We start from the raw sequence: 12,016 nt of genomic DNA on the forward strand, positions 1-12,016 counted from the left end.
CTTAACAAAGCGGTCACATGGGTCGTCACTGTTACTTGGTCAGCTTGGCCAATCAGCCTCATTGTAGCGTCAAAATGTCAGACACATGGAAGCCATTTAATTTCACAACAATGGACACTGTTGAGCAAATTCCGACAGCATTGGTGGCCTCTAAAATTTGCATTTTGCCCTCTTTGAAATATTTGATCCCAACTGTTTTATTAAAAATACCAAGACTATACTCAACTCCACTTCTGCACCTAATCTAGACTAATTTCTTGTTTTATACTTGCATTAAAACTCTATAGGCTGCACTTTAGTCACTTTTTGTACTGGAAAACTTATTCACGTTGACTACTTATTCATGTTAACTATTCATTATGTTGACTACTTATTTATTTATTGATAATTTATTGGTACACTTCATAGTAAAGCTTTAAATCTCTTGTATAAGACCACTGGTTCGATATATTTCTTGCTAAGAATAATCCAACACGAAAGGTGAGCATACAAATACAGTACAATGGAATTTGAAGGTTTTCAAATCCTTATGCATCATTGAGTTTCTTCTTTTTTTTACCTCTTGGCCATCATTCCTCTGCTTTCTGCGTTTTGCCTCACATCACATCGCTTTTTTTTCCCTCATGTATAAGTCATGTGTATGCACTGCAGACAAATTGGCACGATAGTGGAAAGGATGCTGAAGGGAGGGAAAACATGCAGACTGCAGTGAAAGGATGCTAATGAGATGTCAGGGTTGGCTGCAATGTGGTGGTGGTGGCGACACCTTGCTGGAGTCATTACATGACACTGGAGGCCATTGAAATCAGCAAAGCAAAAACAAAACACACTAAAAAACTAGCCTATGGTTTGCAGTGGCGCAGTAGCATCGCAAATTACATTTGGGAGAGCAGTGTTTGTCAATTATTCTGACTGGGTAATCAGGAATTCTCATAAATACAAGCACAAATCAAGACAGAAGTATAGCCAATGTTACACTCCCATCTAGGGTTCAAAATGAGTTAATGCAATAAATGGTGTAAAAACCTCTTTTGCAAAATGTAAAAATCACTGTAATGCTGATTATAATTAATTGTAAGTCTATTTAGTTCAGAGGACAGGTGTAAAATAAAAATACATTGTATTTTAGATTGTATATTTTATTTTAACATGTTGGACATTTAGAATTGAACTACTCAAATGAATTAAACTTTAATGTATTTAATCAACGCTATAGAATTCAATTCATTCGCAGTTATAACTATAACCAATAACAACCAAAATATACTAATATGTAATATACATTTTGTTTAGATCATTTGTTTCATTATATTTCATAAACCTTCTTGAACGATTCAGAATTCAAAATAATGTGAAATTATTCAAATATACATAAAACTATTGGTCATTTCTCATTTTATTGTAACATAATCATGCATAACTTTCCCATTGTGTGTCTTTTTTATACATTACAAGTTATGACATGTTGATTAGTTTTATTGTACATGTTTATCACACACAATGGTTTCAGATAATCAAACCAATTTTATTATGACACAGAGACAACGGAAATAGAAAGCAATTTCTAAATGATGATTTGATTTGACAAGTCAGAAAAAGTACAAACTTTTGGTCGCCCGGACGTTTAGTTGCCCGGACGTTTGGTCGTCGGACGTTTGGTCGTCGGACGTTTGGTCGTCGGACGTTTGGTCGCCGGGCGTTTGGTCGCCGGACGTTTGGTCCCCTGACATTTTGTCAAATGGTGACCGAAAGTAAGTACTGTTGTTGAAAACAGCTCTCAACAAGAGTTTAATATCTAAATATCTACTTTTCATTTCCATTCATTTTCATGAAAATCAGTTCAGCCGTTTCAGACTCCATGGGATCTAACAGATACACACACACACACAGATACACACAAAAACACTGACAGATACACACAAAGATACACACAAAAACACAGACAGATACACACACAGACACACACACACATGCATACACACACAGACAAAGATACATTTATATAAAAGTTTAGATACTGCTGCCAATAACAGTAATTTGAAAGCTTTAATTAATGTATCGCTAAAAATGGACTGGAACACAAGTGTCAAACTCAAGGACAAATCCAGCCCACTATTCCATTTTGTTTATCCCATGAAAGTAATTCATGTGCTTCAACTTTGTTTCTTGCTAAAATAAACGGAAACACAATTTCTGTAGTCCGCCATCAAGGATCAAGGCTTACAAAAAAATATACAAAGTCATTTGATATATATGGTGAATTTTATTTGGACAGTAATACCTTGACATACGAGTGTCTCGACATACGGGAAATCTGAGGTATGAGGATAATTGACTTAATAATAACAAAAATATATTGTTCTGTGGTGACATTTTCAAACTTTTTTGTTCCTTCCTCAAGCTTTCTGTCCAATTAACTGTAGTGCTTTACTTCATGGTGTCATCCTTTTTTATTTTTATTATTTTGACCTGTTAATTTACTAGCCTGGCGACGTTATTCTATTTCAGTCAATTCCCTCACAATCCTCTAGCATATCCTCCCTTCTTCCTTCCTTTCTTCTTCCAAGTCACCCTTCTTGTCCATTCTCTCCCACTGATTCTGGCCATTTGGAGCAACAAGTCCAGCCAAAACGGGGAGTGTGGCCACATAGCTCTATAAATCTCGCCTGCAATCGGAGCTCTTGCCATAATGAGTAAAAGATAGCAAAAAATGTTCTTTTTATCTGCAAATGTGAGCAGATTGAGGGGTGGTTGTGGACTCCTTGGATACATCCTTTCTTGATTGTGATTCAGTTGGAAAAATTGATGTAAAAACACTTTCAACACAACCGCCTGCAGGTGGAGGTCCTCCAATGGACCACCTTTAGCTGTGATGTTTTAATGTTTTTTTCCACATAAAAGAGTAAAATAGTGGGATGATTCTGATTGGAAGCTTTCACAAAGAACTGTTTTTCCGTCTTCAATACTAGAGCGAGGAAGTTTTTGTTTGACCAAGTACTGTGGTACAATTTAACTTAGTTACTTCTGTTTTGCATGTTATGGTTTCAGTCTGTAAAGAATATTTCACATTTTTGTACATGCTCCCACAAGTGGCTGGCTAGCAATTTAGGGTATCCCCTCCGTGATCCTTGTGGTTAGCTGTGATAGCTATAGCATCCCCCACGACCCATGTGAGGATAAGCAGGATGGAAAATTAATGTGTAGGCTATATGTTCAGTGGAGCAAATTCAAGGAAATTAGATAAAAATTAGGAAGTGTAACCAATGGTAAACTGGTCCAAAATGAGAGACCCAACAAAGAATGGCGCAGAAGACATCCAAGGATGAGTAAAATGGAGGTCAGGTGTGTAGGCAGTTGGGTGTCAGCCAAAGGGGGAGGTCCTTGGTTGTCCGATCCCCGGGTCAAGAAACTGGCACATATCGTAAAACCTCTATTTGAAAGGCACCTCTAATTGAACGTCAATGCGGGGGAAAGAATAATAAAGTGGCATGCCGGTGAAATAGAGGTTTTACGGATCATTGGTTCTTCTATGTTTGGCAAGCACCTACTTGCCTGGGAATCATACCGTTGTCACATTAGCGATGCCACCAAGAAGCAATTAAAGAAGCTCCAGATTGATGATGTGGCTGTAATTCTAGGAAGCTGCACCCAATTTATACAGGCCCACGAGGTCTACTAGAACGCCTCATTCAATTTCTTCAGCAAGCACGAGCCAACATGGAGGTCCAGGGAGAACATACAAACTCCACACAGTAGGACTGACCCTGGATTTGAAGAGGGGACCCCAGAACTTGGAAAATTGGCTAAACACTCGCTGGTCCACCTTTTGTAAATTTTTCAAACCTAATTATGAATTTGAAGATGATGGTTCTGATCTAACTCATAAAACTAAATTAAAACATCTCTGAAAATACCTAGAGTAGGGCTGGGCGATAAAACGATAACGATAATTATGGTGAAATAATTTTTGTCAGCGATAATGTAATTATAATATTTTCAAACTGCAAAAAGACTACCCGAACATCCCGAGAACGTAGTGCTGTTTCGATGAATGTGAACTCCTTCAGAAACTTGATGCTGATGCGGAAGGTGATGCGAATGAGGATAGCTACAACAGCGACGTGTCACTTGATTTTCACCAGTGAATATGTAATTACTTTACAGTAATCTCCTTGTATTTGTGCCTTTTGTTAAATAAATATGCATATATTAACTGGTTTCATTTTTCACCCATAAAATGTACTGCAATTTCTCAAAATTCTGATCAGCTAGTTGAAAAATAGAGCGCCACCCTCTAATTGAACAGCACCTCTAATTAAACGTCAGTACGGGGGAAGTTTGAAAAATAGAGTGGCATGCCATTGAAATAGAGATTTTACGGTATGTTATATATATCCCATGAAAAAGTATCTGCCCCCTTCCTGATTTCTGTGTTTTTTGCATATTTATCACACGCAATGGTTTCAGATAATCAAACCAATTTTATTATGATAGAGAGACAACGGAAATAGAAAGCAGTTTCTAAATGATGATTTTATTCAACAAGTCAGAAAAAATACAAACTTGTCTGGCCCCATGTGCAAAAGTAATTGCCCACTGAACCTAATAACGGGTTGGGCCACCTTTGGCAGCAATAACTGAAATCCAGCGTTTAAGAACATTGGTAATGAGTCTTTCACAATGCTTTGGAGGAATTCTAAATTTGCTTTGCAGAGAGTAAATGCGATAATGAAGAAGGAGGAGTATGAGTGTGAGCGTGCATGGTTGTCTTTCTCCTTGTGCCCTGCAATTCGATGGTGGCCGATGTAGGGAGACCCCCGCCTGGTGGCTACAGTTAGCTGGGATATGGTCTCGCATGCCCTACGACTTTTGTGTGGATAAGCGGTTTGGAAAATGGATCAATGAATGAAAAATGGCAAATCTTTGTCACTATTTTTAGTGGGAAGATTAGCATAATGGTATGAAGCTATGGTATGAAGTATACCACGATTCATTCTGTTCATATTTAACACAATCACTTGCATTTCACCTAAAGCGATAAAAATACAAAGCAATGTTGGAGTCTTTGACAATTCCGTTTCTAAAACATTTTATATTTTGGGGGAAAATGTTCATTTTAACACAACCACGTATCAACGACTATTGAATTTTGTTTTGTTTTATTTTATTGCATTGGTGCTTATCCAATCAATGTATCATTTTATTCTGTAAAAATGTGCATCATAGATTCCTAGACAAAATTATCACCAACGTTCTATTACTGAGAAAAACCCTCTCAATGAAAACAGAAAATTTAAGAAAATGAAAGAAAATTTGCCAATTTTAAAGCCGACGTTGGATGTGAATTTCTGCTTCTTCTCTCTTTACAATTCTAAGTGTGCACCCATTCTGTCTAAGAATCCAGGATTCAAGCTACTCCAAATTAGTCATCACTGCATACTGGAAATAGGTGATGATGTCCCCCAGCACTCAACCCCCGCCCCCCCCTCCCTGACAGATTTATTGAAGTAGCCTTGAATGCTGGCCTGTTGTGCACACATCCTAGACCATCATGTTCTGGGGAGACAAATTCAGTCAGGCTGGGCTCTGGTCCACAATTAGAGAACAAGAGAAGGGCTCTCATATCCACCCCACTCACATATCAACAAGAATTATAGGTTGGAATAGACTTCAATGTTCAGTAGAATTTAAGTACATACTCCATTATCAGTACACATTAATAAAGAATGTCAGATTCAAAATAGTTTCTTTTAAAAAAATCTTTTCCTGTGAAAATGATCCGTCCTCGTGCGAAGTGAAGTGGGACCCAGAAACGCAGGGAGTTGATGACAAGCTGAGTGCTGGTGCACAAAACTAAAGGCTTTAATCAGAATAAACAGAAACCGCTATACAATCAAAATTAATCAAAAACCTTTATTGTCATTATACAACAGTTGCATATAACAAAATGTGTGGTGTTTCCCAGTAAAAACATAAATAAGTACAGTGGTACCTCGACATCCGAACACCCCGACATAGGAGCATTTCGAGATACGAGTAACATTTCATGCAAATAATTATCTCTAGATACGAGACAAATTTCAAGATACGAGAGCCAGGTGACCAAGACATGAGAGAGAGGCTGTTTATGATTTTAGTCTTTTTTGCCGCATCTCTTTTGTGTATAACAGATATCTATGAGCATTGAGCAAAGCGGTGCATTTTTTCAGGGTTTTTTTCTGTCACTCAGCGCGAATGGCGGAGCGATCGCTAATACGATGAGTATATATTACTGCTCGTTGGCAAGTGGTTGTGCGTTATCCATTGTAGGCACATTTGTGTGCATCATGTTCAGAATATTTTGAAGGTCCCTAACAATGTTCCTGGCTCTGCTGAGGTAGCGAGGGCTGGCAATGTCATCCAGTGAGGGCAGAGAGCAGCTGATGATCTTCTAAATTTTGGACACTTATTTTTCATTTGTGGCCTTAATCTTCGATGCAACTACCAAATCCATTTCAGACTTCAAATTCGATATTTCTTGTGAATAACTCTGCCAACTGCAGAAGAAAAAAAAGGCCAAATCTAGAACATACTTTTCTAAATTTGAAAAAAAAAAACATACAGCATGAGTCACACTTGACAATAAAACGCAGCCACAGAAAAAAACTGTGAGGAAAATATGCAACTTATAGTCCGAAAATACGGCATGATCCTGGATAGTGATGTTGGTCTTAATAGAAAAGCAATTATTTTTGTTTGTTACTGAATGTAAAGGTTTGACAACCACTCAAATGGAAAACAATTTATTTGTCATTTATTTATAAAGGTACATTACTTCATACTAGGTTCATTTTAAGTAAACCTTTGTACAGACTGCACAAAAATTGTGTCTGTCACATTGTGCTGCATGTTGAGTAACTTACTGCAGTAATACAATGCTGTATTTTCACAACACACCTCGGCAGATATGTGTATTTACACTTGTCCCCTGAACACACCAATAACAGACAACAAAAACATCCATGCTGTGAATATCTATACTTTGCAGTCAACCAAAATCAAGTTCACAAAGTGCTACATGTGGAGGAAATCATGCTTTAAGCAAATTCTAACAAATGTGGATTTGGGCGTCCTTCTACAAATTGCTCAATTATACAGTTTAACTCTTATTCCATGAGTGCAGTTCGAAATTTACTTGAACACTGGTGGTTCGACAGTGCTGACACAAAAAAGTTTCACTTTAAGATAGTATTCTCACTGATGGTGACAGCCCGGAAGAAATAACTACAAATCTAGATTTGTAGATTCACACTCAAAACATTAATGATCACTTCATTCATAAAAAGGTGAGTCACATCAATTTTCCTATATTGGATAGAAAGCACATTTTTTTTCTGTCTTTTCTTTTCTTGCCTTGACCCCATGACATTTTCCTCAGAAGTTGAAAAAAAATGGTTTAATGCTTAAACGAACTGAGTCTCTGAAGAAGAATTGCAGAGGTTACTAACACGCCTTGTCTCCTTCCATTGTAGCTGTATCTTGATTGGCTTGGATTCCAGATAGCATCTCTCCCACACTTCCACAGTAGAGTAGTGAACGCATTGGCCATTTCTAGGGTAAGAAAAACACCATCACAAAATACTTCTATGGATTGGCTCTAGCACCCCCTGCGACCCTAATGAGGATAAAGCGGGTTCCGAACATGAGAAAATGAGATGATTATTTATTTGTCCACGATGTGGTTAAAGCTTGAAATCTCATTATACTTATATAATAAGAATAAAAACATTCAATTCAATTCAATGATCTAAACCAGTGGTCCCCCAACCACTGGACCGGGGACTGGTAGCGGTTCACGACCCCATTGGCATCGGTCCGTCATAAAAATAAGTATTAACTTTTTTAATCTCGCCCTCCTACTTGAAATGAGAAAAGCTGTCATAATAATAATAATAATAATAATAAATAATTGCTCTTATGCTTGGGATTTATTTTTTGCCATTGTGGACGTTGTTAATGGAACATACAGCCCCCTCCACTTACACACTTCTGTCTTAAGTTGTCGCCCTTGGCACGCGCCACTCCACGAGAGAATAGGAAGAGCTTTACCGGTCCGCGGTGAGAAAAAAAGTCTGGGGACCGCTGATCTAAACAAACCGAGGCTATAATGTGGCTCAACTTTACCTTTACTGGGTGCAAGTATCCTCCAGGCCTTGGTGGCAAGGTGTGCTCGGTCAGAGTTCTTCCCTGGTCCAGGGTCTTTGTCAGGTAGGCTATGTAGTTTGTTGCCAGAATCAGAACATCCAACTTGGACAATTTTGTGTTAGGAGGGACCGAGGGGAGAGCAGCCTGCCAAAGACAATCATTGTCAAGATAATGTGAATGTTTTGACATTAATGGTAAAAAGAAATCCTGAATTTTATTGAGTTTTATGAGGATTCACCCAAACAATTAAGAAGTAACTTATAGATGCATAGTCCGGATCACAATTTTAATTAGATTTCTGTATTCATTCATTCATTCATTCATACCGTTGACTAATCGTACTCACAATCATATCACCGCCAATCGGGAATCGATCCCACGCTTGGCCCAGATTTAAATCAGGCGAGTAAAATTCTACATCAGGTGGCTTGATTTTTTTAAATTAAAATTTCAAATTAAATATTATTTAGTTAATTTTATATTACATTATGAATATGAATGAGTTAAATTTAACTTGTGCTATTATATTATAAATATGAATTAGTTATTTTTTTATTAAATTATTATATTATAAATATTAATTAGCTAACTATATATTATATTATTTTATAAATATTAATTAGTTATCTTTATATTATATCATTATATTATAAATATTAATTAGGCCCATGAAGTTTTGAAACAATGAATACAACATGTGGAACATATATTTGATTACCAAGGGAACATTATTTCAAGAGACAGGGCTCCAAACTTAAAACTTTATCCCTTTGGATAGTTTTGACCTTTTCTGAATATGGACTAAAAAAGTTCAAGCTCGTGCACGGACTTGCTTTGGACCCATTGTTTTTCCCCTTAATTTTGCAGTGATAAATGCAAAAAAATGGAACCTGTACGGCTGGTGCTCTTAGATATCTTTATGTGAGGGACATGCAGCGAAAAAGACAGAACAATGCTGTTCTCATTAGCAGCCTCTCGCATTCTCGGCCACACGGCGGCTGCATCGGGAACCCTCTTGTATGTTCGTATCTCAAATTTGGCTCTTATCTCAAGGCAAATATTTGCTCGTAATTTTTCTCGTACCTCAAATTTCTCGTATGTTGTCGTATGTCAATGTATTATTGTATCCATATAAACCTTTGTACTTTTGTATGCCAGAAGTGTTATGAGTGATGTCGTTTGGTGCTTGCTGGCCTGCTTGTGTGCTAATCTAGTTTACTGGAGTCAGCTACCAGAGTGGGACGTGGGACGGCATTTTTTTTCTGTAGTTAAACTGTGAATACTAGTATCCGAATTGTCATCAGCTTGAGTACCTGTAAACTGTGGAAAGCCTGGCGCAGGTTTCGAACGCGGCTTCTCTCTCGTGCTGCGTTTACCGGGGAGGGATGACTGCTTGGTGTGCTTTTTGGGAGTGTTTGATCACTCTTGTTTGATCCGGACTCGCATGCAGATGGAACCTGGAAAAACCCAAATTGGGATTTAAAAAAATGCAAACCAAAACATTTGATAAAAAATAGATTTTGTTAAATGCATGTTTTATATTAGAAAGTATAGTCATAACAATTAAAATGAGTTGAAGGTCAAGAGATTGTTATAATATTGTAATGTATTGTATTGTAATGAAAATTTTCCGATGAATCAGACTTGAATACAGCCATATATTTTAGTATTGACACTAAATTATTATATTTCTGCTTACCAGATAACAGAATTCCTTGTTGCTTCGAATGCCGTGCTTGCGTCTTTGTAGGCATGCGGGGCTTCTGGTCGTGGGAGGGCAATAACCCTCAAATTTGCCAAGTTGGTGGCTATTGGCAACTGAAATTAAACTCTCCAATGGGTTTCCCGCCATGAGTGCATAGAAAAAAGATTGTCCTGAGATTTGACTTCTACGACCAATGCGTCTACACTCATTGGGTACACAGGATTGAATTTCTGTTTGGATCTCGAGAAAGCGCTCCTGTCTTTTACATCTCAAATTAGAAATTCAGTAGTTAGTCATCTGAAGCAAAGGTTTCCCCCCAAGTTGACCAGCCTCCATTCAGAACGTTAATCAAAGTGGTGTCTCCACTCTGTGCGTCTCTATCTTGCAGAACAAGTGGTAAAAAGTCCGCAAGCAAAGTTCTCAGCGCATCAGTCTCCATCCAGAGCATTCCATAGATCGGGACCCCCCTACCACCATCACCATGCCTCCACCCCCTTTGAGGCTGTGTCTTGCGTGTTGCCTTATCAAGTGAGGTAATGTAATGTGGGGAACTTCATGTGGTCCTTATCTTGGCCGCCCGGTCGTCCTGATCCTCCCTGGTTGTTTGACTGCCAAAGGGAGCATGCAGGCGGGCAGTCAGGCCAGGGGGAGTACAGGACAAGAAGGGGTCCTGAGCCAGGGCACTCGAAAGGGCTTGGGAAAGTCAAAATTGTGGTAACAGCTGGACTAGGGTGGGAAGGGAAGGGTGAGGGGCAGTGCGACACTAAGAGAAGGATGTCCAAGAAGAGCTTGAACAAAATATCTATTCTGATCTTTTTCTAAAGACTTTTATGACCCAATAATAAAGTTTGACCGAGTTGGACAGGAATCATACATAGACTATCATGTAAAAGTAAGCAATTTATAGAAACACGTCTCAGTAAATCAGTTTTTTTTCTAATGCAATACATTAATGAGAAAGCCAAACATAGCAATGGTAATTGTTTATTCAAGAAATGGAGGGAATTTTGGCTTCCAAGTTCTTGAAGACTAAGCCATATTTTTTCAGATTTTCAAATCCATATCTATAGTTCATTCGTTGATTTATTTTATGAACCGCTTATGCTCACAAGGATAATGGTGGGTGGTAGAGCCTAGCTAACTATGGGCACCAGGGCCAGGGAGATGGAGCACCAATCATGCTCACACTCGAAGGGTAATTTTGTTTGTTCAACCAGCCTACCATGCATGCTTTTGAGATATGGGAAGAAACCGGAGTCCCTGGAGAAAACCCACGCAAGAACATGCAAACTCCACACAGTGAAGACCATCCTGGGCTCAAACCCACGACCTAGAACTGTGAGGCCTACACACTAACCATTCAACCAACCGGCCATCAATATCTATAATTATCAAAAATAAATGAGGAAAGGCTTGATTAGGAAAAATTCTGTTCAATGAATTTTAGGGTCAGTTCGAGGGTTTCTTTATCCAGCTCGTACTGCAGAACATGGAATTAATGTGCTTGTGATAAATATGGGAAAAAAAATATTCCATTTATTTTTTTCATTCAGATCATATTCGTCAAAGGGATTGGCTGGCTGCCAAGGCAGGGTTTCCCCGGCCTGCCATCTGGCTGGGATAGTCTCCAGCACCCCCCTCGTGAGGATAAGCGGTGTGAAAAATGGATGAAAGAATGAATAAAGATGACATTGTAAGTAAGCTTAACTCACATTCCTCAATATTGTGTATTTGAGTAGATGATTTAGTTTAACAATATTAGAAACGAGTGCACAGCTGCGTAGCACTTAGTTGGGGGTGTTTAGATCAGTTGCTTTTGCATTCCGCTGGTGTGATAACCATCTCATTTTCTGAACCGCTTTATCCTCACTAGGTTCCGGGGGATGCGGGAGCCTATTCCGGCTGACTTCGGGCCAGAGGTGAGGGACACCCTGAATCACAGGGCACAAGGAGATGGACAACCATGCATAGCTAGGGGCAATTTAGAGTGTCCAATCAGCCAACCATGCATGACTTTGGAATGTGGGAGGAAACCGGAGTACCCGGAAGAAACCCATGCAGGCTTGGGGAGGACATGCAAACTCTACACAGATGGACATGACCTGGATTTGAACCCAGAACCCCAGT

General features: G+C 38.7%; 1 protein-coding gene and 1 long non-coding RNA gene across 3 annotated transcripts in view; one reads left to right on the top strand and one right to left on the bottom strand.

Moving 5' to 3' along the window:
- The window catches only part of LOC144192419 (uncharacterized), a 97,626-nt gene that overhangs the window by 83,986 nt on the left and 1,624 nt on the right, over positions 1–12,016 (top strand). For both annotated transcript variants that reach the window (XR_013325117.1, XR_013325118.1), the window contains 2 exons: positions 10,278–10,422; positions 11,443–11,582. This is a non-coding gene — a long non-coding RNA (uncharacterized LOC144192419). The remainder of the gene's footprint in view (positions 1–10,277; positions 10,423–11,442; positions 11,583–12,016) is intronic.
- tcf23 (transcription factor 23) lies at positions 6,767–10,540 on the bottom strand. Its single transcript, XM_077711506.1, has 4 exons — positions 9,884–10,540; positions 9,498–9,641; positions 8,164–8,328; positions 6,767–7,590 (listed from the first exon to the last, which is right to left on the bottom strand). The coding sequence occupies exons 1-4, from the start codon at positions 10,034–10,036 to the stop codon at positions 7,483–7,485; spliced, it is 570 nt and encodes a 189-aa protein (XP_077567632.1). The 5' UTR covers positions 10,037–10,540; the 3' UTR covers positions 6,767–7,482.

Source organism: Stigmatopora nigra, unplaced genomic scaffold (assembly GCF_051989575.1).
Source record: "Stigmatopora nigra isolate UIUO_SnigA unplaced genomic scaffold, RoL_Snig_1.1 HiC_scaffold_26, whole genome shotgun sequence".
In the NCBI taxonomy this organism is placed as follows: domain Eukaryota; kingdom Metazoa; phylum Chordata; class Actinopteri; order Syngnathiformes; family Syngnathidae; genus Stigmatopora; species Stigmatopora nigra.

Coding starts and splice junctions, on each gene's coding strand:
- tcf23 (XM_077711506.1), bottom strand. CDS start 10,036: ATGGCGGGAAACCCATTGGAGAGTTTAATTTCAGTTGCCAATAGCCAC. Junction 9,642..9,883: donor ACAAGGAATTCTGTTATCTG/GTAAGCAGAAAT, acceptor GGGTTTTTCCAG/GTTCCATCTGCATGCGAGTC. Junction 7,591..8,163: donor GATACTTGCACCCAGTAAAG/GTAAAGTTGAGC, acceptor TTCTTACCCTAG/AAATGGCCAATGCGTTCACT.